Source organism: Neolamprologus multifasciatus, chromosome 12 (genome assembly GCF_963576455.1).
Source record: "Neolamprologus multifasciatus chromosome 12, fNeoMul1.2, whole genome shotgun sequence".
Lineage (NCBI taxonomy): Eukaryota > Metazoa > Chordata > Actinopteri > Cichliformes > Cichlidae > Neolamprologus > Neolamprologus multifasciatus.
Window position 1 is genome coordinate 11,493,739 of NC_140450.1, and position 26,295 is coordinate 11,520,033.

At 41.4% G+C, this 26,295-nt stretch overlaps 1 protein-coding gene across 5 annotated transcripts; it reads right to left on the minus strand.

The window, feature by feature from the left end:
• Positions 1-25,757, minus strand: nsd3 (nuclear receptor binding SET domain protein 3). Of its 5 annotated transcripts, none has more exons than XM_085180564.1 (25): positions 25,301-25,757; positions 22,492-23,351; positions 19,459-19,707; positions 19,188-19,350; positions 18,940-19,094; positions 17,336-17,965; positions 17,096-17,258; positions 16,884-16,984; positions 16,395-16,440; positions 16,156-16,286; positions 14,739-14,864; positions 14,502-14,628; positions 14,209-14,409; positions 11,862-12,041; positions 11,063-11,209; positions 7,801-7,957; positions 5,563-5,765; positions 5,355-5,467; positions 5,112-5,258; positions 4,898-5,020; positions 4,244-4,360; positions 3,758-3,899; positions 3,539-3,645; positions 3,226-3,430; positions 1-2,275 (listed from the first exon to the last, which is right to left on the minus strand). In XM_085180564.1, exons 2-25 carry the CDS (start codon positions 23,305-23,307, stop codon positions 2,010-2,012), a joined length of 4,815 nt encoding a protein of 1,604 aa, XP_085036690.1. In that variant the 5' UTR covers positions 23,308-23,351; positions 25,301-25,757; the 3' UTR covers positions 1-2,009. The 5 variants fall into 5 exon arrangements, with proteins under 5 accessions (XP_085036690.1, XP_085036688.1, XP_085036691.1 ...); XM_085180562.1 differs by having other exon boundaries at positions 17,096-17,261; XM_085180565.1 differs by having other exon boundaries at positions 11,063-11,086; positions 17,096-17,261; positions 25,301-25,756.
• Positions 25,758-26,295: the final 538 nt, after the last annotated feature.

A 26,295-nucleotide genomic window follows, 5' to 3' on the forward strand; every position in this document is an offset into this window, starting at 1 on the left:
AAAAAAAAAACAAGAAAAAGAAAGAAAATACAGGTATATTACGTAAAACTCCCCATATGTTTTTTTTAAGCCTATTTCCTTACAGAGGGAGACAAATTACTGCACTGGTGTTTGAAAAAGAAATTGGTATAAAATGTGGTGCAATAAATACAAAAATTTGAGATTTGACGATGAGCGATTAAAAACACTGTACAGAAGTTTGTACATTATACTGGACTGAACTGTTGTTACACCATTACGTCTCCATATAAAGCCCAGCCTTAAGAGTTTTCTCAAGCTGGAAAATGAAGAAGTGTCTCTGGAGGACACGGAGGACAATTTTTTTTTTGTTTTCTTTGTTTTTTTTTTTGGACGAAGCTGGGTTGGCAGTCTTTCCTACTTGTGTGCCAAAGAAAAATGTAAAAGAAAACCAACAATAAAATAAATGTGAAACAAAAATAAAATAAAATAAAAACAGCATTTAGGCCACTTTCCTCAGAAGAAACAAGCCACACCCAGCGCTCACCACGTTTCTGACCAAGAGGCAAAAAGTTACAACACAGTTTAACTTCCAATAATACAAGAAGAAGAGGTATCCATTTTGAAACACTTGTCATATGTTCTTTTAATATACATTTCTGTATACGTATGACCTAGCTAAGGTGAGTAGCAATGAGCCGCGTGAAAGTGCTTTTCAGAAAAAGTCTGGCAAAAAACCCCAAATCCCCGAAAACAAAAAAGCCGTCACAGTACGCCGAACCGAAACAACCGAAGTGGACTGCATCTGGGCAGTAGTAACTACAGCTAAAAACCCAAACTTAAGGCTTATTAACACTTCTTTAAGACAGCACCAGTGATCACAAGCTGGGCCCCTCCATCTACTTTGCAAATAACTAATTGGAGGAAACATGAAAACATAGCTTTAAAGAAAGAATTTTTTAAAAAGGATCTGTCTTGTTTTTTTTTTTTATTATTATTACAAAAAAAAAGAAAAAAGAAAAAGCTTTTCCATCTTCCAAGAACAATCAGAGAGGTGAGGCTCCGCCCCCTCCTGATCTTTTTAGTATCTTACAATATTGTGAGCCAATTATGTACACAATGGCGAGTGAGACTGGCAATATGAAAATCACAAGAACTTCTGAAATGTCATACCATTTCACTATATACCATTATATTTCACCTTAATAGGACTATTTTCACAAGGAGGTCTGCGTAATGTTCAACACCTAAACAAACATAATACACCACTCACTGAGATGAAGTGAGAGAATCTGTCTGTAAACATTAACAAACATAGATACTGTATATAATTATATTTATCTATACCCATAAGCATATTAAAACCATGTTTAAGGAAGGTTGGAATGTAGTGTGGTCCTGGGAGAAAAAAAATTGCACGAAATTGGTCATTTCCCCGCCGCTCCTTTTCTCTAACAGATAAAGAGGATGACAGATCACGAGAAAAGCTGGCTCGTCTCCATCCTAAAGCCACCCTGTGTGTGAGACCACAGCTTACAGCAGGTAAACAAGGAGAGGAGCAGCTTGGTGGTGATGGAGAGCTTCAGCTCCCACATCCTTTTCCTCCTCTCTGCCCCTTCCTCCACCTCACTCAGTGAGTTCTTCAAAGTGCCAGGAACTGGAGACGTGACGACGCTTACACTGCTTTAAAAAAAAAAAAGAAAGAAAAGAAAAGAAAGAAAGAAAAAAGAGCAGTAAAAATTTAAAAACAACATAATGAGGTGGTGGCCTGGGCCCTCCAGTGGGCGCAGGCGAGCTGCAGAGAGTGTAAGTAGTGGTGTTTTATGGCAAGACAGGAGGGAAAACGGTGCCTGATGATTTCTGGTCACTTCTCCTACTGTCGCCACAAAACAGCATCAAGGTGTTCGTCAGCGTGTCTCAGCTCTGAGTTGCGGCCATCGCATGTGTCAAAAAAAAAGAAAAAAGCACTGTATTCCCTGTTGTAGTGCACTGCTTAGGATCAGAGGTGGATTGGAGCACACTTTGCAGGGAATGAGGTATTAAGGGTTTTATCACTCCGTGGCCGGCTGGCCTGACTCCGGCTCCTCTTTGACTCTGACGGGGCTCTGAGCGGAGCGCCGCTGCTGGGTGGAGCTGGATTTGGCCCCCAGGGGACTGAGCGGGTTGTGGCTGGAACAACAGAGGCGGTCGTCCAGGGAGGAGGTGGTGAGCGCCCCCGCCTCATGATCCCGGCAGAAGGAGCGAGGGCAGAAGTCACAGAGAGACGAGGCCGGGTTGCTGCAAACGCTGCAGTCATGCCACGGGCATTCCCACCGCCCTGGAGACAGGAAATGGGTTAATTACAGACGCTAGCAGAGCGCCAAACAGGAGTACTTATTTGCATCGAGTCAGAGAACTGAAAAAGGAGATTATTTAAAAATAAATATCACATATAGCCCACCAGACTTGAAATGTCAATCACAACTCTGATCATCACACTTTGTGTTTTCTTTGATTGGGAAAACTGGTGTAAAGAATGTGAACCAGATTACAAATGAGTATGTGCTGATCTTTGATATAGGCCCAGGACGAGCCTTCCACCAACCTGTTAACTGTGACACTGCTGAGAGATCGTCATCTAGACACTAATTCAGCACAGAAGTCAAAACAGACGGATAAAGGTAAAAAGTGTCCAATCAGTGTAACATCTACCTCCACTGAGTAGTTTAATTTTTATATTTTCCATTACATTTCTGATAAAAACAAAAGCTTTAAAAATAAATGAAGCGGATTTCTCTCCCTGCCTCCTTCAGACACTTCTGCATCCGTGCCCCAGCTACAAATCCAAAATGGAAAGCTCACTGTGATGCATAAAGACAGCATACAGGGGTGGATGGGAACAGTGACTGTGGCTGTGCTTTCCACCACCTGTGTCGTCTTCCTGCTGTGCTGATTTTTTCCATGTTGTGGAGTGAACTGATTTTTGAGGACAGGAGTTTCCAACCTCAAAAATAGATCCCAAACAAAAACTTGAGCTGTCAATGAGATGATTTACAGAACAGGAAATTCTTCTAATATCCTGTCCTAATACATCTGCTTTAATTTCCGGTACATTACTGATAACTTAGTATTATAGAGAAGGTGTGAAAGTACAGACAGCCAATTAAAAAAAAAAAAGAAGACAAAAAAAAAAAAAAACCTGGAAAACTGCAAGAAACTGACCTGCAGAAACGTTTCAGGAGCAACACAAACTAAACAAAAGCATCAGAAAGTCATTTCTGTCGTTACCGTATGGTGGTTTGGTGAGGTTGAGACACAGCAGGTGATACGCTTTTGGGCAGTCCTTCCTGTCACACATCACCAGCTCTCCTCCTTTTCCGCAGCAGAAGCAAAAGTACTCGTGTGTGTGTTTGCCCTCCGGCCGCAGTTTCCGCTTCTTCTGCTTCATCTTTGCATTCCTGGCCTTTTCCTCTTTCTCCGTCACTGCAGCACTCTGCAGGAAATGTGATAAAACAAGAAAGAGGTATCAAACACAGGTTCCAAACTTGGCTGCTCCTTCTTAGGTACTCTGAATTTTAATGGGGATGACAAACATCCTCACCGATGGCTGGACCCCAAGGAATCCAGAGCAGTTGTCAGATCCACAGTGACACGACGTTCTCCTGTTGCCCACACAGTGCAGATTGTAGTTAAACGTCAGCTCTGTGCCTGCAGGGACACCAGGGAGAAGAGCAACATTAAATGGGAATCATCTAACTTGCTTTCAGTACATTTAATATACATGAAGGAAAATGTGTGTCAGAGCTGCAGATTAACTCACCAGCCTCGATGTCACAAAGAGCAAAGATTCCAATACGAACGTCGCCGTTTACCGTCCACTTTTGGGTTTCGCAGTTTGGGCTGCAGCTGTGGTTAATAAACCGAGACGAGTTTCCTTTTGGGCCAGCATCGATGACACGATCCTACCGGGAAGGCATGAGTATTAAGACACCAGAGTTTAGGAAATGTTCTTCTGTGGACGATCAGGGATGTTATGTGAACTGACCCCAAATCGGATAAGGAAATGAATGGATGAACAAATAAATGGGACAGTCAAGGACTGAAAAATTAAATCAATGAGGAAGTGAAAAAACAAACAATTTAAGATCACTGAAAAGTATGTTGGAGTCTTTTGGGGTGTTTCTAATGGATTATCTGACTAATATTACAACTTGTTGTATGTTACCTATTGTTACCTGTTATGTTACCTGTTATGTTATCTATGTATGAGTATCTATGAGTATCCAGTAAATGTCACAGATGTTACCTTGGTGAGGGTGAGCATGTAGAAGTTGGTCACATGATTTTCATGGGCACGTTTGATTCGCTGCTGGCACTCTTCTGAGTCTATCACCTCTCCCACATACTCGGCCACAAAGTCACCCTGCAGGAAACAACAAACACATTTATATTGTTTTAGATATTACACAGACACGCACTTAAAAATTACTTATTGCTAGGAAGCAGACTGACAACAAATAACAAATGCACATCTGAGAACCACTGATTTGCTGAACTTTTACACTCTTGCCTGGCAGATGAAACTGATGTCTAAGTTTAAATACATACACCCACGGAAAGATTTTTGAATTTACATATCTAGAAACTGCTACTGTACTCAGATGTTTTTGTTTGTATGCAGAAGAAGATACTTGTAGCATAAATGAACATATGTTAACAAATAACACAGACACTGGGGCGTTTAAAAGCTTTTCTGCTGGGTAGGCAGCTTGCAAGATTAATAAGAAGAGCTTTTATTGTAGTCTATTCAGTTTTTTATTTTTTAGTATTTTTCTGTGTTTAATTTGATTGTTAAACTAGTTTAGATTAGTTTATTTAACATTTCAGCTTGTAGCAAATACAAATCAGATGTGCTGATGCTCTTTAGATGAAAGGTCTGCATTTTAAGTGCAGCGCCCACCTTCTTCAGTGCCTGGTTTGTCCTGAGGCCCCAGCCACACCCTTCTGTCTTTATCACTTCTGTTTCTGCATACAGCCGTTTGGAGAAACACTGATTCTCACAGCTGTCTCCTGCAGGGCACACCTGATCACAGGAGCACAACCACAGAAAATTAAAAGTTAGATTTTATTACCTGAATCACAAATGACATAAAAACCCAAAGATGCACGCAGACCTGTGGGTGACACTCGTACTGCAGCATGCGGTTGAGACACTGGGACTCCAGGCTGCAGGGATGCTCGTCTGCTGGCTTGCAGTTGCATCGCTGAATTTCTGACAAGTCGGCCACGTGCACCTGAACTTTCCCCACAGGCTTGTTGGACTGACAGGAAAACAAAGCAGCCACAGAATTAGTAACAACCCTGAAGACTTGACGATCAAAACTTATAACCACCTTTTGGTCTTTCCATCTGCTCACCTTGATGAACTTGTAGGGTGGTGGTTTGCGAGAATTGCGGTCCTGTTTTAGAGCCTCCCTGCTCTCCCTCTGCGCCTTAAGCTCCTGAAAGCGCCGGGCTGCTTCTTCCAGAGCTAAAAGATGAATAGCGACTCAGAAAATCATCTTTTCTTTTGGCTTGAAGTGAAATCACAACAGATTAGAAGGAAGGATTTTAGGAATATGTTACCTTTCTTGAAGGTTTTGTTAATATTGATCTGTCCTGTGACAAAGTTCTTGTCATTCTCCACGTATGGGAAGACGCGGCCTTGGTTGATCCAGTAGTAGTCATGGGAGCCAAAGAAGAAAACCGGGAAGTCACCAATATCGTGCCGAAGACTCTGAATGTTTGATGGCACCAGACGAGGGTTGCAGATCTCTGCAGGCCACCACCTGGCAGGCAAGGGACATTATTAGAAAATCAAGGGCAAAAGTGAATAAGAATAAAAATACCTATAGGCCACAGAAGCCTGTGATATTATGAAATTCCACAATCTAAATTTACAGATAAATCCACAATGCAGCGAGTCCTCGAAAAGGTGAACCATGACTTAGACAGGAAATACTGTATTTATTTGTTTCTGCCTAGAAATGTTGTTTTTTTAAATCAAATTCAGAGCTGTTCATCAACAGATTAATAATTATCTGTGTGCACACCGTTAATCTGCCAGAAGATTCTAAACTGTGAGACAAATATTGAGCCTGACTGACAGTCAGTGTGAGAGCGAAAAGCACTGCTCAGTGTTTCCTGAATACCTGCATTTATATTATCACATCCTGTTTCCCCATGAGGTGTGAAAACAATGTGCTACACCGAGTTTAAACAGACCAAGACCAACAATCTGCATGCACGCACCCCCCTGTAATGTTTGCGGTTCTCAGGCTCATATTAGATTTCTTCCTGCTGAAGATGCAAGTAAAAAAACAGATCGTTTAAACCACTGACAGCTCAGCTAAATAAAATAGTCTAGTTACGAGATCCTCTATGATGGGGTGGGATATATTAGGCAGTTGGTTAACAGTCTATTCTTAAAACATATGTGTTAGAAGCTGAAAAAATAGGTTGTGTGTCTCTCAATGTATGTATGTCTTGTTTTGCGTTGCCAGTACACAGCATTTACCAACAGAGGCCCATGGGAATACAAGCAGAGAACTGAGATTACTGTCTCTGATAACACTGAGGAATAAAGGCTGTCCTGTGTAGCTGATCTGCCGGATGAGCTACTGTAGCACAAATAAGTGAAACTCTTAATGGTGGCCATGACAGACTGATGAATAAAACAGTCAGCACTCTAAATACACCTTTATCTTTAAATGCTGGCTTTAAGCACAAGCAGTGGTCAAGTGAGCATCAAAAATGGATCACTGGCTGTCTAGTCTGATGAATCACGTCTTCTTTACATCATGTGAACGACTGGGTGAGTGTGTGTTGTTTACCTGGGGAAGAAATGGTAAATGGCCTATATTCGTATAGCGCTTTACACACCCAGTCATCCACCCATTCACACACACATATTCACACACTGGTGATGGCAAGCTACATTGTAGCCACAGCCACCCTGGGGCGCACTGACATGGCAGTTAGGATGCACTATGGAAAGAATAACAGCTGACAGAGACAGTGTGATGCTCCGATCAGTGTTTTTTGTATTCATGTGGTTGTTACGATGACATGGAACAAACACTGTTGCATGACCAGATACATAACTTCATTGCAGGCGTTCACTCTGATGGTGTTTTCTAGCAGGAATGGAGAATGATTGATGATTTCTTTTGTCTTCTGCTCGGTTTAATTTTAGTGTCTTTTATTTAAACCTTTTATTATGAATACTGGCTTTTGTAAAGGACTTTGTAACTCTTGAGAGGAAAAAGTGCTAAATGAACTCGCCAAAGTTTCTAAATCCTCATTCTGACTGAGCAGCAACTTCTGCAACTTGAAGGACTTACAGGATCTTCTGCTAACGTCATGGTACCCGATACTAAAGGAAACATTCAGTGGATTCTATGCCTTGATGCGTCAGACATGTGTTGGCAGCACTAGGGGGACATAAACGGTATTAGGAAGGTGGTTTTAATATTGTTGCTGATTGTTGGTCTTAATTTTTTTTTAAGGCTCTGGACAAAAGATACTTGAACAGTTTCAGCTTCTGTGGCAGATTTAAATTATCAAGACTAGAAGGATTATTATAAGAAAGGAAACAGTTGGTCATTACTGGGTTTCTGGACAACAGCGGACGTCTACGACACAGAAGACTGTACGTGTAATCAACTTTCTGTGGGGTTTTTTTTGTGGGTTTTTTAAATAGGATTAAAAAGGTAGAAATCATGCACTGAAATCTAAACTATCACTATCTTATCCTTTAAATGCATCCATACCACAAAGTGACAGCTGCATAACCCTCAGCTGTCCCCAATCTGTGCTTCCTACCTGTAGTTGCCTAGTTTGACCCAGACAATTTGTTTGTAGTGAGGTTTCTTCCCCGCCCTGCAATCGCTGCAGGACCACGACCCCTCCGGCATCTCCATCTCCAGACACTCCGGGTGGAAGGAAGCTGGGCATGAGTCGCAGCACAGCAACTTGCCTCCTACATTTGTATGGATGTATACATGTGTGTGTTTGCGTATGTGTGTGTGGATGTGTGTTTGCATGTGTGTTTGTATGTGTGTGTGTGTGTGTGCATGCGTTGTGGGGAGGGGGTGGGTATGCAAAGAGAGGAGGAGTGCATGATTAGGTGATGCACCTTAACACCTGGTCAAACTCTGAATCTCATTTGCAGACAAGCCTATTAACTAAAAGTGCAACTAATACAAAGTCTATAAATACAGAATACAATTGTGGTTTTCTAGCATCTAATGTGAGTTAAAACAGTGTTCTTTAGGAAGACATTCCTACCACAATAACATCTGGCTATTAATCTAAATGAAAAACTAAGGCTAGGACCTTCTGGCCTGAGTGAAGCCTCCTGTAACAGCCTGACTGCATGAATGAAATGATTGGAAACCCTGCATGGGTTTCCTGGTTTGGGTATAGCATTTTATTGCAGCGGTTACAGCATGTCTGGCAATCAGATTCAGAGCACTGTACCAAGACCAGTCTTATGGGAAATACATGCGGCAGCACCGGAATAAAAATCAGCCAGCAGGTTAACAATGAATCAGGGTTATACTCAAATAACAAAGTACTGGCAAAAAGCCGGCATGCAGTCCAGCTCATAAAGCAAACTTTTCCCATCATACATATCACATTCTGCACAGACCAGCTTGCATGGAATCAAATCTTTACAGTATTTCCATTTCCAAAATGTATTTAAAAAAAATTCAATATCAGAATTATAATTTTTAAAAAAGAAGAAAAAAACCTGTAATTTAACCTCCATCACCCGGAAACAATTCTTTGCTTAATTGTACTAAATGATTAGGATTATATTCCATCCAAGGCAGGTCAAAGCTCAAAAACATGAGGGGAACCAAAATGTCATACTGTTTGAAATCTTCAGTCAAAAACAAACTTAGTTGCAGTTGCCATAAAAGAGGTGATGCCGGACGAGGTCTTTCAAATCAAAACCAAGCCCAGAGTGCTGAAGCAGAGAAGCAATGCGCCTCCAGCAGCGAGAAGCTCCACAAACCACAGAGAGAACCTGAACCAACCCAGAGCGTCCGTCCCTGCATTGGGACTTCATACATCCATGCTGCAGGTCTAAGGACCCATTTTATTTTACCAGCAGATAAACTGATTTATTTTCTTTATAACCGACTATTTTAGCAAAGAAGTTTGTAGATTGGTTGCTGATGCGCAACCAATTTTACGATGGGCCTCATGCAAGAACCACTCATAGAAACAAAGCAGATCTACGATAAATAAGAACTTTTCACGTTCAACAGGATGAGTGAACAAAATTCATGAGCTGTTCAGATCAGTTGTGTTTTAAAGAGATTTTTCCACATTAGTCTGACTTTTAGCTTTGCACTGACCATCCTTTATTCCAGCGGTCCCCAACCCCCGGGCCTCGGACCACTACCGATCCGTGACTCGTTTAGTACCGGGCCGCGAGAGTTGAGGCTCAGGTATGAAATGTATGGTTTTCAGGGTTTTTATCGGTTTTCAGTGTTATTTTGTCATTGTTTTTATCGTTAAACCGGTTTTCCTGGGTCTTTTCACGTGTGTTATGAATAAATCTTCTTTTTTTCGGTACCAGTACTAGTTTTATTTTGTTGTATTTATCCGCGACACCTTAAAGGCCGGTCCGTAAAAATATTGTCGGGCATAAACCGGTCCGTGGCGCAAAAAAGGTTGTGGACCACTGCTTTATTCTGTAATTGACTTAAATTAAGACGAATAACCAAATACCTCTCATCCTGCTGAACAGTATCCGTGTTTGTGACACTGGTTCCTCTTCATTGCTTCCCATCGTAACTTTGCAGAGAGAATTTGTCGCCTCTAACTTCATGCCAAATTATTCCCTTTTATACATGTAGAGTACTGTACGAAGGTTTAAAGGCATTTCAATGTTTAGGTTCTTATCATTCAAATAGTACCAGGGTGTCAGGGAACGGTCTGCTCAGCCAAACTCACATCATATGCCCAAATATTCAGCCAAAGTCATAAAGCTATAAAGAAGTGTCTTTAGCATCAACAAGAAAACATCCTGACACCTTCGAGTCGGTCTTGGAAAGTCTGCAAGGTTTCATTTACTCTGGAAAACACTTCTTTTTGACTCTGAGAACAATCATAATTTACAAAACAACATTCATGTTTTATTCAATATGACCCCAAAGAAGTCAATGAGCCAGTAAAGTCATGAACGCGTTTACTTTGATACAACCAGAAGTGTCTTTGCAAGCATAGGAGCTGCTCTCTGATGACCATTACCACAGAAGACATGTTTGGCTTTACTTTTCAGACCCAGAAGCTACGTTCATCTTTTATAGAGTCTATCGTAATAACATACTTAGGCAATGAGACGTGTTATTTCAGTTATGTCGCCATCTCTTTTAATTTTGTTGATTAATGAACAAGCACAAATGTATCTTTTTCATATCTTTAATATGAATACGTAGCCATGAGGCCTAGTTGTATAGTACAGTGACAATATCCATGGATTGATTGCCTTAAATATTACAAATTTTGCATAAATGAATAAATTCAATCTAAAGAATTGCACACCAAACTCCAGCGAGTCGGTAATTCCTCACTCCAGGTTCATCAGTTAAAGAATCGCCTTTTTTGTCCTATTATTATATACAAGAGCACAATTTCTGCCTAATCTACTGCACTATTATTGTGTGGCAATGAGTCAGCAGTACACAGCTAAACAGAATTGATGTACACTTGTGCCTTTCTAGATGTAATATCTTTGAAAGACCAATTTTACAATAATTTTACTTTTGTGACTCTGGCTTCTCATATGCAACCCTTCAATGAGAGGCTTGGGATGAGAGCACAAGACTTAATTCTTGCATGAGGCCCACTGTTGTTTTGTTAATGTGTTAGGGAACTTGGCTGAAGTTACTCTGCGTCACTCTGCGTTAAAATTAACTGCATGTGTAGTCAGTTAATTAACTTGGCACCTCAAGGCTTTGAAATGAAAGATGTGTACAAAAAGGGAGGGAGGGGGAGTCAGAATGGGAGCAGGCACAACACAAACACAGACCAGTGGGACAAAGGAGAAAGAGAAAAACTGTTCAGTTACCTTTCCCAACATTCTTTTTGGTAGCTGACGAAGGAGAGGGAATCATAGGTAATTTCAACTCAGCACGATTTGACTCAGTCAGAAGGTAGTGGGACTTATAGGCATATGAACTTAATATGGTGTCAGTAAGGTCTTGCACTAACAGCCCTACACAAGACACACAGGAAGAGACGGGGGTGAGCCGCAGTCAAACTCGAAAATTACCCAAAGTTTACAAAAAGAGAAAGAACAAACACGCGTGCACAGCCACACAAACACACATACTCACACACAGTTGTAACACGCACAAAAAACAAAAAGTAAAACAAAGTTGGTCCCAACAGAAAGAGGCCAGACAGTGCACTCAACTTGAAGTTAAATGTGAGGCTTAAACGAGCTAAAAGTCACAAAGAAAAAAGGATGTTTTCTTTCATCGGCACTCAGGACAGACGTGGTTCTTTTAAGTGGAGTGCAGTGTAACAGCCCGAGTCGTTCATAGTATTAGTATCGTGATGGAAAACAGACACAGCACTGCTATCCATGAACAACAAAGCCAAACGTGAAACGTGTAATATTAAAGATACCTAAATGAGATGTTACTGCGTCAAAAAGAGGTTAAAAGTGTATATAAAACAAACAAACAAAAAAAAAGATGACAATATGAGATGATGCAGGCAAGAAGAATCGATCTTGGATTTCGCCACAAGATTCAAATCGTCTGGTGTAATTAAGAACTGCTTGTGTCTGCAGCATGGGGCGAGGGGGAACGTCACTCCTTTGACTTGGGGGTTTGTCGGTGTGTACGGTGGGGAAAGCTTACCTCGGGCACACAGGAAGCACCATCCCACGTTGACGGGGGAGGTGAGGAGGCCGTTCTTCTTGGCGCTGCCGTGGTTGCTGCAGATCATGATGTGGTGAGTAAGGATGACACTGCCTGCCGCCACGCAGCTGTCGCTGGTGTGATAGGCCAACGGACAGCGGATGCAACGAATCAGACGACCTGGAGGGGAAACAGACGAGAGAGAGAGAGCAGATTTTACCACAATCATGGTATAAATTTGCCTTTATGTCTTTGGCCTTGTGACGTTCTCCAAGAAGGTCAAGGAAAAATGATTAGGTAGGAGGTAATCATTCTGGAGTATTCAACTGTACTCTAGGGCTGCTAAAAAATAAATACATAAAAAAAAAAAAAAGTAAAAAACAAAAAGAGGTGCACATGGTCTGGGTCTTTATGACCAGGGTGCAGACAGAGGCCCTCAAGCTATCCTGAAGACATGCACTGTAGTCACGTGAAAACACTGCTGGAAGTAGACAGGATGAGGGGTCTTTGTAGATCCGAGATGCAGGAAGCGGCAACTGTTCTGTTTTATGCAGATTACCTTCTTTTCGTGATCATTAAAAAACAAAAATGGAAGTATAATTGCAATCCAATTAATGACTCAGCCTAACAACACAGCTCTGCTCACTTCTTTTTACTGCTGAGATTCTATTAAAAACAAATAGGTCATATTCCTTTAATGGGCTCCAGCTGTAATTAAAGGAAAGCAAAAGGAAAAACACAACCGACTACAGAGACTTGAGCTCTAAGTTATTGAAATCTATCTTCACAGTACTTAAACAACAAAACAGAATCTGACAATAAATTTTCAATAGGGCACAAGAAAACCTGGAGATTTGTGCAGTATTTACTCAGGTTAAAAAGGAAAAAAAAAACTAAGCTAGACAAAATGGTAAGGCTACTTTTTGAACCTAAACTATTTTTTGAAAGAGGCCATCTGAGAAGCTCAGAGGGAAATGTGACTTTTCAACATCTAAAATAGAACAAAGTGTTACAAAAACGCAAAAGATCACAAGTCAAAAAGATTGAGAGTCACTGCTTTGGGCTGTGTAGACATATACTGAACAAAACAACACGAGTTTCTCCTGCTGGGACTGGATTTAAAATAAGTTCTTCATAAAAAGTTTTCTCCACTGTATTATAAAGACTGATGGCCTGCTGTGCCTAAGCACTATTGATTTGTATTGATTTATTTTAAACAAAAGCTTCAACTATTTGCAAATGTAACTTTTTGGATACAACTGCTCTCATTAACATTTTCACATAAAAAAAATGTAGATATTAAAAGTGGATTAAAGAACCAGAGAAACATGACTTGAGAAAAATCCAGTAAAGTAACATCCTAAAACAATTTGACTCCTATCAAAGTTGCACAGGTCCTCACCTGCCCATTCTCCTGCATCCATTTACACTCATAATGATCTTAAGTATGTGAAAAGAAATCAGTGTTATTTGATTTTTCTTTGAATCATAAAGTTTTTTCCCCATTTGTATACAAAATATAATTCACTGAAAATTATTCTTTCAGTCCTTTTCAAAGCAATTTCATGATTGCTGTTAGGTGTTAGGCATGTTTTTTTTTCCTTTGCAGCCTTTCCTCTCTTTCCACTTGGATGACTTTCATGTCTGATGGCAAAGGTATAAATCAGTTAATCTTCCTAAGGGTTTCCCTGACATACTGGGATTGTTGTGGAGGGCTGCAACAACACACTTATAAAGAGATAAAATTAAAACGGAGCAGAATTGAGTTCCACTTATTATTACAGTCTTCCACTACAGTCCCAGTTTCTCATGTGGCCCCTTGGGAAAATGAACCACCCACCCCTGGTAGAAATCATAGTTGTCGATATCACTTTTAGCACCTCTGCATCGAAGCGCATCTTTTCTCATTTGCAGATATTTCCTGCAGGATAATGTACGATCGCCTAAAGACCTTTCCAGGAGCAAGCCAGTTTACTTTCTCCGGTGCTCGACAGTCTCCAGGTACTTCTCACCAAACAGAGCAATTTAACTTTGAGATGAAGAGGATGTTTGTGCCAAGGCTGTCACCAAGTATTCTTCATTAAATCTGGCACAAGTTCTCCCACAGTCTGTTTTCTCTGAAGAAGACACTCCTATTTACTTTTAATGCATTTAACTCTTACATATTTCAACAAAGAATCACAAGCTTGATTTCAATGTGAGCTTTGTTCTATTAGTCAGTATCATCACCTAAGGAGTCTAAACTCCATTTTAATCACCCTTTTTCTATCTATCACCAGCTCACACCCCTACAGACTCAACCATGAAATTACTAAAGGCCACAGACAAAAAAGGGAAGCTGTTCTACCTTTACTGGCTCGTTGTGGGTCTCTCTCCAGGCAGCAGGTTGAACAACTGTGCTGAGGGCAGCTGAAACCTCCACCTGGGCTGCTGGTGGCTCCCGGGAGTTTACGGACACAGTCCTCGTGATAGTAACAACCACATCCAGACACAGAGCAGCGCGTCACCTCCCTGCCCACTGTTTTACAGCTAAAACAAGGATGGTTCCCTAGAAAAGGAATGTCAGAGAACGTGCTGTAGAAAAGTGCCAAACACTGCAGATATGATGGTAAATATGTAGTCGTGTTTGAATTCACTCACCTGTTCTACATTCTGTGCAGCTAAATCTTCCTTCTGGTGGGGACGACAAACCGAGACACTCCGTGTGAAACTGCTTGTTGCAGTCACCTTCACATACCATCAAACCATCTCCGTACACCTCGCAGATCTACACAAAAACACAGAGAGTGAGGCAGTTTAAAAATATACCACACACCTAATGCCTGTAAATGTTTAGAGGAAAGAGCAGAACTGAGGTGAATCATGAGCAACGCTGACCTGGCACACAGTGTCCCTCTTGCTGGTGCTGCTGTCCTGACGGGACAAGCCAGAGTCCACAGACTGAGTATCTGAAGCGTCTGCATCTGCTGCTGCTGGACTATCAAGACTCTTCCCAAATAAGCCCTGAAGCAGAGATGCACTGAATGTAAACCAGAGTGTTTAACCAATGTGTCGGGTGTGCAGACATTTTTTCTTATCTTACACTGGACCTTTGTGAATTGTATCCTCATCAAACCAAGCTGTTTAAGTTCCTTTACCCTACTTTTTCCTGATTGGCTGTACCTCGCAAACAGAAGCTTCTGCACTCACAGTCAGAGCTGTGCACCTGAGATGACCAAATTAGGAATATCCACTCTCTACATATAAATCAAAGAGTAGGAAAAACTGGCAAATGAGCAGCCCCAAGTCTGTGCTTGAGTTTGCAGGAATTACTTGTACGTGGACCATCATCATAACAATACATATATAACAGGAATGACAAAAAGAGTATCAACTGCTTCAAGTGTCTTCTTTTCTTCAGCAGCAGAGAAGCCAAAGAAGAATACACGTACATGTTTTTAAGAACAGGCTCGAGACCCACCTTTTTAATTTGGCTTTTACTTAACGTTTATTTATTTTACGCTTATTTATTCTATCCTGTTATTCTATTGTTAATTTAGGTTTTACCTAATATTTATTGATTTTATTCTTATTCATTTTTTAATCTTCTTACTCTATTTATATTTATACTGTATCCCGTTCTTATTTATTTTATCTTTTTACCCAGTATATATCCTATTGTGTCATATCTCCAGTGTTTCCTCGGAGGGCGCTCTCTGCACCGGGGCTGTGATCGACTGTGGCTGCTGGGGCTCTGGGGGTCCTCTCAGCCTGGCTGGGGGGCTTCTTTGCCTCCCTCCTGCTGTGTGCCCAGCCTGGAGGCTGTGGTCTGTGACCGGCTTCCGGTGCAGACGGCTCCCCATGATAGTGTTTCCTCACTTGGCTCATGCGTACCCAGTCCAATTTTACTTTTTAAGTGTGCGCGTGTGTGTGTGTGTGTGGGGGGGGGGGGGGGGGGGGGGGTGCTTTATAAATAAAGATTGATTGATTGATTGAATATGAAAACATGTAAATAATTAAAAACATGATCATCCTTAAGAAGGTGAAAGCTTAAGAAGTGCTCATTTCTGGTTTTAAAGGGTGCAATGTTGGGGTCTAAACAGGCCTATTGCTTACAGGAATAAAAATAAATTAATGCAATAAGAACAAAATGAATCAGAGATAATGAAAACATGACTGAGATCGAATTTTGCACTATGAACAGTAAACATCTCTGCATGCATGGCAATAATGTATGGATATTTAGCCTCCGGACCAATGGAGACAAATATTTTGTGTGCAGAAAAAAGCCCTCAGTCATGTCATTCAAGGCTACCTGTGGGTCGTTGAGGCCTCTGGAGTCTGAATCAGACGTGTCTCTGTACTGAGATGAAGCCATTTCGACATCTGTTGATGCTCTGCTTCGCTTCTTCAGGGGCTTGCACGCATCTGAGATCTCACTAGCTCCTACACAATCACATGGAGGGGAAGAAGAGACAGATTTTGTCTTTCTACAAGTACAAAGAGCTTCCATGACAAATGATTTACAGCGTGTGTGAATGAATAATCGCTCACCTTTCTGTGAACCTGTCCTCAGCGTGGTCTCTGGAGCCATCTCAGCCTGCAAGGAGATTAAAAGTGCAGGTTCAGGTTATCTCATGTCTTCTTAGTTTGGATTCTAAGCTGTCTCATTCAATTTAATGAAACTATTCCTGCACAAAAATTCAGGAAAGTTTGCAAAACAAATCTGAATATAGCTCAACACATGCATACCTGGATTATTTTGGAAGACAGATACACAATTTCACAGTTCACCTGCCAACTCCTGCGGTGTAGGAAAAATACAGCTGCCCAATGCTCTATCATATTACAAAATCCTTTTAGCAGCGTTTTAGCATCTGATAAGCTTTCAAACCGCTAAAGCTGTTACGTGAACAGAAGTGCTAGGCTCATATTTCAATTTTTACTTTATTATATTTTTATATTCTATAAAAATCTATAAAAAAAAAAAAAAGACAGGGAGAGAAAGGTATGGCATACCGATTCCCTGTGGAGGACTAATACCTGCTCTTTTTTGGTTTTCTTCTTAGGGACGAGATCGTTGCCTCTCTCTGACTCAGACCTGCTTCTGACACACCGCCGCTGAAGCTTCCTCTCTTGAGAACCTACAAAAACAAAACAAAACACTAAGCTGCATCTCTTTCTGACTTTGTCAATTTAACCCATAAAATTGAGAAATGCAAGAGAAACACTCTGCATGTCTGTGTTTCGCCAACCTTGTGGACTGCTGTGGTGTGATCCCGGAGATGAGGTCTGCTGCAATCCTCCCTCTTCACTCCTCCGACTCGCTGGGGAATCTCTCCTCTCCTCTCCCTCGTCCTCTCCTTCATCCCCATCTTCCTCCTCCTCTGGACTGGGCTCAGGTTTAGCTCTGCTGTCCTGCTGAAATCAACATTTGGATATTAGCTTACAGGATGTTTCTGTTGTGTACATCTTCTTCTGTCAGTTAGACCAACCTCAGGTGAGCAGTATCCCAGGTCGGGCTGCCTGCCTTCTCTCTCCACCCTCTCTTTCTTCTCTTCTTCTTTGTCCTTCTTTGGGGAGGCAGCTGCTTTTTTCTGGATAAGAGGCCAGTCACATTTTGTGATCTCCACATTCAGCCTCTTCATTGTGATAGAAAGAGGCAGCAGCTTCCTGGCAGCTGCCGTTTTCCACGTTTTGACCGGAGGCGGAGAGTCCTGCTGTGCTCGTGCATCACAGCCGGCATTCTGTTTCGGTGAGCTGGTCTTACGTTGGTCCCCCCTCTGGTTCTTATCTTCACTTGAGGCCTGGGAGTTTGCGTTGTCATCTGTGTTTGAAACACTACACTGTCTCCGTGGAAGCTGCCGACGCGGAGGCTGCTCTCTATCTGGTGACTTTACATCTTGGTCCTCCTTCTTACTGATCGAGCTGCTTGAGCGCCGGCTTCGTTTCTCAGGTCTGATGTTGGGTTTCTTGCTGGGTGGGGCTTCAGTAGGGTCTGGGTCCACATAGATGAAGGTGTAGTTGTCAATTCGCTCCTGTCTTGTCATCAGAAAAGCATCCTCGGCGTGACCAACACCCACCTCCCACTGAGAACGTTCCCGTTGAGGGATAGGCTTCATTAGCTGATGAGGAAAAAAAGAAAAGAAAGAAAACTCATGAACTTATAAATATGTACTAACCCTGGCATTCATGATTTTGGATGAACTGAAGGCTTTTCAGGGAGTTTTTAGAACAATAATAATAATTTTAAAAAGTGTTCCACATACTACATACATGACTAAAAAACAAAAGAAGAGATGTGCGGATCCAATAATTGGTATTGGTTCGATATTGGTCAAAGATAGTGGGTAACACATTGAGGAAAATATAATCAGATGTGCTCCATTAGCCAAAACTAAGTGGTACAGCCTCAGTTAACAGCATGCCATGAAGACAGATGTGACTGAGATTTAAAAATATCTGATTGGGTTAAACTGATATCTCGAGCTCAGACGTGTCTCCATGTAAATTTATTATTGGCTTAGCTGTGTAAGAGGGGAAAAAGACAGCATCAGATTACTAACCATCAGCATGGGAGATGAAAAAGTGGCACTGAGAAATCCCCACTATAAACACTGATGTTACATAAAGCTGTCTTATAATCCCAGTGAGGATGGGATGTCTGATGATGATGTTATGTGAAGAGGACAGCTCAGAATATGCCTTCATTAAGAAAAGGGAAAAATCTTTCAAAAAAAATTAGACTTGCTCATTATTCTTTCAAACTAAGTATCCCAATTTTCACCCACTCAAAAAAATCAAACATTTTTAAATGTGTGCCGCTGCAGAGGTCTAAAGCCTGAGCTTTTAACTCAAAAGGGATTACTTGCACATACGATGACCTCATTACTTGAAATTTATTTTTAATATCTTTAACATAGCATCCACCATTGTTACAGTGGCTGAAAATAAGGAAAAGCATAGCAGGTCCACTATATGGTTAATTCTGGTTAAAGATTTTTGAAACGATCATTTTAAAAGCCGAAAACAACAAAAATTCTGTTTAGACAGTTTGTTTTCTTTAAGTCTTAAAAATAAATCTTCCATCTGTGCATACTTTGTGTCTCTCTACAGGGTTTGTGGTTTTGCGAAGTGTCTCTGACTGAAGCTCGTCAAACTGTTGCTTCCCCTGGTACACGACTATCCTCTTCTCGTGGATCCACGCTCGCTCTGCGACACTGCCAAAGAACTGGACGTGATATTCCCTGTGACCTGCACGGCAGCAGAGGAAAGAAAACAAGTTGCGGCACTTCTGTGTTTACACGTTTACACACTTAAACAACAAAGATGTTTAAGGGATTTTACCTCTGGTGTTGATGCGAGTGTGGACCTTCATCTGTGGGTCTGAGGACACCATGCAGGGCCACCAGGGGTAGGTACCCACCTTGGACCACACCAGATCTCCTATTACAAACTCCTTACAGAAGCCTGTCTCCTGGATCACTGATGGATGATGGACCTTAGGAACCTAAACATGAACAAGTCACTGTTATGTTTTCAAAATGTTTACTACAAACCACAGCGGCTGATCTGCGACGACTTCAAACTGCTTTGGTGAGTGAACATGAGCTCTTGCCTTCGGCGTCTTTGGTTCGGTTTTAATAACGGTCTTCGGAGGCTTCTCTGTCTGCACCGGCGGTGCTTCTTTTGGCGGCGGTTGGACGTGGGTGTCCTCTGTCTGGCCTGTGGTACCTGGCTGTGTTTGGCTCGTGTCCAGGCTCTGTTCCTGAGCTTGCAGCAGCAGTCTTGCACTCTTTTTCCTCTTCTCCTTCTTCCTCTCATGTCTGCGCTGCGCCTGAGCGGCCTCGTTCTTCTGAGACTCTTTCTGAAGACGAGGAAATAAACAGAAAGAAGTCAGCTGCGATGAGGCGGCAGTTCATTTTGTTGTGTTTTTATAAAAGAAACAACTCAGAATTTTCTCAGATGTCCGCTGCTTTAGGGATTTTGAAGAATAATTAAAAGTAAACTAAGATGTGCACGGTAATAATTCCATTAAAAAATAAATGGACTGATAAGATTTCCAATTAATACGCACAGTTATTTTTCCAAGGTGTCTTGGGATTTAAACAGGACATTTTATGTTCATTTCCATCAGCATAATTTTATTCTTGGACTGCAGCAGAGTAGCTTTATGGTTAAAATAATCCTCATTTATCTAGTACTGAGCCTGGGTATACTCAGTTTATTTATCATCTGTCATTGGGGCTCTCTGTAAGTGAACTTCCTTCTGATTGGCTGCCCCTCATAAGCAAAAGCGACCTTCACACTGCCTGATAATGATATCCACTCCTTTCGAGATCATACGGAGTCAAGAGTTAAAAATACCTTTACAAAATAGAGCATTTAGACCAGTCTAGTGTGAGCTTTTGGCTTACAAGTATTTGTCAACACACACTGACATCAATGTCTGACAATGTCCATGACAACATGGAAAAAGGGGGAAAAGGGCATTTTTAAAGGACACAATGTCTTTAAAACGGGAAGATAATTGTGTTTATGCAAGTTTTTCCTTTACTGAGCAGAAGCATAAGGTGCAGGAAAGCCAAAATGTAATGTAAAGTTCCACGCTGTATGTGGACTGGCCGAGCTTACGTGTTGGGCGACTGTCTAAAAAAGTACTTGGGGCATCATTATTACAGTTTTTTAAGTTTTCGGCTTGCTTTTTCTTTCTGTTTGGTTTTGAGCATTTGTTTTCAATTCGGTACTATCCAAAATGAGTTTGCCTGTTTCACTTCAGTTTTTCATAATTTCCGTCTTTTTAACTGTTACAATAGGGGAGGACATGTTCAAATTACGCACCAAACTGACAAAGACTAATACCAAGGACATTTCCTGCGTATGATTTCCAAGTAGACAAGTTGTTAAACTTGGTTCTGTTTTTCTGAGGCCTAGTTTTTAAGCTTTACATAACTTAACGAAAACTGCTTTTCCACACCCAGTTTTAGTTTATCTTTAGTTAACTATTAACTGTTATAGTAGAAGACACACAATTAGTTTATGTAATAATTAAAATAATCATTAATTGAGGTCCCCAGACTGAAGTTTGCAAATTAGTTTGCAGCACCTCTGAACTATGTTTCACACGTCTTTCTCTGATTTAATTATCTATAAACCAAAGGAATAACAGACACGGGACGCAGCGGTTCAGATTAAAGTCAGTGTGTGCTTTCTTCTCATGCACAAACCTTTACCAGCAAACCCTTTAGGTTTACTAATACGCACATTAATAAAAACATACAAAGTTAAAAGCAAGGTTTTAAAACAAACACACGCAGCGAGTTTGTTAGTACAGCCATAAAGATTTGTGAAGAAACATGTGCTCATGTTAAAAAGGACTACCAAACACCAGCAAATGTTAATAAAAACCTGACAATAAAACAATCAGATGCTTGTTATAGTTTGATAAAGTTTCTTTCTCTGCATTTTTTTTATTCCTGTGAGAAAAAAAACAATTTAAAGATTTTTAATTTAAAACAAAAGGAGCAATAACCAGTTAATTCTGTTCTTTGACAGGCTGAAACCAGCATTAGTTTAATATTTATCCTTAAGTTCCCTAAATGTGTGTGCTTTTTACTTGATCTTTACTCTTCCTAGAAAGAAAGAAAAAAAAGAATGAAGAACTGTATGCAACACTGTGAACAAACTGAGCTGAGGGTCATCACTGTTATCTGGTATTCACATTAGCTGTGAACAGGATCTCTAATCGTTTTCGTTTTGATCCTCTAATTGATTACGTTGCTAATCATTTCAGCTCTAACATCAAGTAGGAAGTTTATTTTTAAACTTTATATAAATATAAAACATTAGTCCTTGTCTTTTTCAGAGAGACAGTACAGCAGATTGGCCACAACCTCAACCAGAATCGTTCAAATCTGGTAAATTTTATTAAATCCTCTGGCAGTAGCTGACCAGAGCTAAATGATGATAGTATGTATGCATACATTATATAAAGACTGGAAAATGCACTTTCACCCCGTGACCTCCACTTGAACAGCTCTTGTTATCTTGCTATCCAAACTTTGATTAAATTAAAGAGGCTGATCCTGATAATGTGCAGCCTTTAAGCTTCTGGGGAGTTTTTAAACTCATCAATAACCCACGTGTTGTCATTGATGGCCCATTCCTTCTACACTTAATCAATTCAGATGGTAAGTGTAATTCCAGCTGCACTGTCGTCTCTTGATTTTGTTGCTCATAGGCTTGGCTCTTGATCTTAGTCGAGAACACCCGGGCTGATTTTTGTACCTCAAAGTTTTAGTTTTCATAGGAATGGCTAACTATAAAGTCTAGTTTGCAGAAAAATTAGCTTAAACATTATAAATTTTGTAATTATTAATGCAATTTTTAAAAATACATTAAACTCTGGAGAACCAGAAGTTCTCCAGCTCTGTTCTACCACATGAAAAAAATGTTTGAAGCAATTTTGAAAAGGAGATCATGCATCTTTTTCATTATATGAAATAATAATAAATTTAAAAAAAAAAAAACCACTGTGCACACCTGTGCAGATTTCCACATTTCCACCTAATCTTCTGCACTAAAAAGCATCTTTGGAAGAATAAACAAAAAGGTAAAAAGAAATGTTGCCTAAAAGGCTGTTGGCAGTTACCTGCAGTTCTTGCAGCAGGTCTCCGCACAGCGCAGACTCGAACAGCTCTTTGCCGTTTTGATACGTCTTTATGATCTTCAGCTTGATCTCCGGTGAGCTGGTTTTCTTCAGGACCCCACCAGAAGCACTGGATGGGGCGTGCGTGGGCTGAGACGAGGGGGTGTTGTCCACAAGTGAGGGGGGAGGACTGGACGAAGGCAGGTGTAACGGGGGAGGAGGGGGCAGGTTGTGAGTCATGATGTGAGGTGTCTGGTGTAGGTGATGCTGGGTGGGCAGGGGTGGCGGTGGAGGACTCTGCGGGTGTGAGTGGGTTTGTATGTGAGGTGGATTTGAGTGGATGTGGTGCGAATGGTGGTGGTGATGGGGATGATGATGATGGTGGTGGTGGAGGTGTGGGTGATGTGTGGACAGTGGGGGTGAAACGGGAGACAGAGGTCTTTCCTGGAGACCGGGACCTCTCAGGACGGTCCCCTCCACCGACACGAGGCCGTGGTCCCCGTAGCTCCGTATGGCCCCATAGCCATTAGCAGAGCCGTTGGGGAACTGCGAGTACATGGAGAATTTAGCCTGCGGTTCGTATATGCCCAAACCCGGCGGGTAGCCATTGGGGACCTGCGGCATGTCCTCCGAAGCCGATGGCGGGTACGGAAACTCTGCATCCAGGGCTGCATCGTAGGAGGGACCACCATCCTCACCCGGGTCACTGCCGGTGTCGCAGGTGCCTTCCTGTCTGATGTTGGCGGAGTCAATGAGCTGAGGGGGTTGCTGAATTGTATTTCCCATGATCCCTTGCATGAAAGAGAAGGAGAAATCCATTGTTGGGCTCCTGCATCCTTAACTGTCTTTTTCTTTGACTGGACCTGCCGACAGAGGTACACACAACTGAATGAACCGCAGGAAAGCTCAACAAGCACACAGCCAATAGTCACCAAGACCTTAGCTTCTATCCTTCAGGAATTATTAACAGATTATTTAACACAGAGCAACAGATTAACACTGCACACATCTGTGTTTCTGGGTTGGGCCTTTTTTATTTAACTTTCTAGCAGTGTATTAAGCAAACTTGTTTGCAAATTAAAGCTTCACTCTGGAATCCTAAATTGTCACGCACTGACACTTGGTGTCACATCTGAACCCACGGTTACCGTTTTTTAAGCCTCGTTTTTTTAAAAAAAAGAAAAAAAAGGCATATTTAAACCCAAACAATAACCCTTTCTCTAAATCGAACCAAGCAGATTTGGTGTCTGAAACTTATCAAACTGCAGCTGTAAATGAAGAGAAACTAAGAGCAAAGACAGAGTTACATCATCGGAATTTTTTGGTTCCCACAGTAAACACAAGGACTGTTTATTATTATACGAATAAAATAGCTAGAAAAACATCAGAATAACAGAGTTTATTTTTTGTTTATGACCACTGATCTGGGCTTTGGTAATTCTCTTTCTCGCTGCAGATAAACACACGGGACTGTCATAAGTTCTGGAAAGAAGTCAGCCTTATACCGAATTGGTTTGCCATGTATCAGCTGTTTTCTGGTTAGAATATCTAGAAATTTCTGCTAATAATATAGTGTGAAACTTCTAACTCTGACTTGTAGAAACACACACCTCTCCTCCCTTACAAACTCAGGGTTAGCTGACCATTAACTGTCACTTCAGTGGCAGTTTCACCAGGCTCCTACTTTTCAAATCTGAGTTTTAGAGCAGCAGTTTGAATTATGTGGGATTTTTTTTTTTTTAAAACAGATGCACTGAGGTGATCTGCAGAATACTCATTATAATGATTACTATGATAAACTCACAGGGTGGTCTGAATTGCAGACCCCATAAATCCCCATATTATCATCACAAACTCGGGTCATCTTCGTAGTGTATACTGAGAAGTCGTGCAAGCTACTGTTCACAAGCTTTAGGTGATTTTTATGTGTTTATTTTCCATCAACACAAACACATGGTGGCCTGCTTGCACAAAACAAAACAAAAGAGCAGCTACCAGAGGTGGGTTTGACCTCATGCACTGGACACTTTTAACCACCAGAGCTGATATAATTAATTAGGTTTAAAGTGTTGAGTGGATAATCTGCTCCTCTTGTTGCGGTTTAACTTGTTAGCAGCTTTGCGAAGGGTGAACAACGGTGATGTAAACATCCAAAAGATGTCATCCAGCGGTCACTAGTCTCCTATAAGGACTTCTAGTATAACTTGGGTGTATATATAGTGTGGCAGAGATCAATAGCTGGCTATAGATGTGTTATTTTATTCAAACATAACAAAAAAGACGGGTGCATGCATGGGCATAACAAGGTTTCAATGACTGATCTTACAGCTTCCTGCGATGTTAGCTTGAAGCTACCTGGCACCAAAGGCATCGAAACGGAAATACAGGAGCCGTTTAAACGGTTAAAAAGCGAGGCACACGACGGGGATGTGGCTGTTTGTCTTTCTGACACACTCGGGGACACATTTCCATTTATTAATATTTTCTAATCCATCTAAGCGCACATGAAACAAGATGAAAGGAGGTGGAAGGGGAGGAGGGGGGGGAGAAAGCTAATGTTGGGTAGGCTAACGCTAACGCTGCCAATATGGCTGCCTGGTACCCCTTTAAATCAAATTGTCTGCCGTGATTATACCTCCATCACTGACGGTTTGTGGGGGAAAAATGTGCCCGAAAGCAAGCTGGCTACGACTGAAAACGAGGAGATGCAGCATGCAGAGGCGGCCAACACTGAGCAGTAGCACCAGTAGCAGCACGGATTTTGATAGCGAGTCGAAAGATGCAGGAAAATACACAAAAAAAATGTCAATACCTTCAGCGTGTCCCATTCTAAACACATACACCAGCCAGCAATGCTTCCTCGTTTAATCTACAGGAGGAGGAGGAGAAGGAGGAGGGGGGTACAAAAATAATAAAAAAATAATAATAATAATCCTGTGATGTTGGTAAAGCTCAGGCCTTTCCCTTTTCGTTTTAACGCAATTCTCCACAGAGAGGAGGGGGAGGAGGAGGACTCGATCTGGTCGCTGCCCAATCCCAACGCGGGGCTCTTCGTCAGTGTGAGGACCCGAAAACCTCAATCTGATCGCAACCGCCTTCCTGTCCTCTTCTTCATAATAATCTCTAGCACCCTCTTCCTCTGGTTTAACAAAAGCGCTCTGCCCTTTTTTTCTTTTAAATTCTCGGTGGATCCAGCTCCTCAGCTCAGCGCCAAATTCACACTGATGCAGCCTGCAAGCAAGGGTCAACAGAGGCACCCCGGGAGCTGTAGTTTATATCTTACATTTGGTTTAACAGGAGAAAAAAGCACCTGAAATGCACGGAAATAAAGGAGGAAACGCATGTGTGGGGGTTTAATTAATTAATTAATTTTTAATGGGCTACACAAGAACATTTTACTGCTCGTATCGTGGAGAAACACTGTTAAATATTTGATTATTTTTATCATTATTGTTATTATATTTTTATCTCAGTGTCCACGGCACCATGTATCTACGCTTGCAGCAGGCTCTCCGATTGGCTTTTATGTGCCTCCTCGCCTGATCTGCTTCTCAGGGAGGATGGTGATAAAAAGAAAGAGCTGTCACTCTGCCTTTTGTTTCTTGTTCCTGCATGTTGTTCCTGCAACTGTTATTGGGAACACCTCCTTTCATATGTCAAGGATTTCGTTCAGCAAGAAACTACCAGGTTTAAATCTAGGGTGGATGGATATTCTCCCCAAATACAGGAGAGTCCAAACACATGGATAATACTTTATAACACAGTCCTGTAATTAAATGGAATTTTAATGTATTTTATTTGAAATTA

Bases quoted from the DNA above. Each gene is read 5' to 3' on its own strand.
- nsd3 (XM_085180562.1), bottom strand. From the start codon at position 23,307: ATGGATTTCTCCTTCTCTTTCATGCAAGGGATCATGGGAAATACAATT. The intron at 14,865-16,155 runs GTAGCCTTGAAT...TCTCTGCTTCAG, and splicing joins GAGGCCTCAACGACCCACAG to GGCTTATTTGGGAAGAGTCT. The intron at 14,629-14,738 runs GTCAGCGTTGCT...GTTTTTGTGTAG, and splicing joins AGAGGGACACTGTGTGCCAG to ATCTGCGAGGTGTACGGAGA.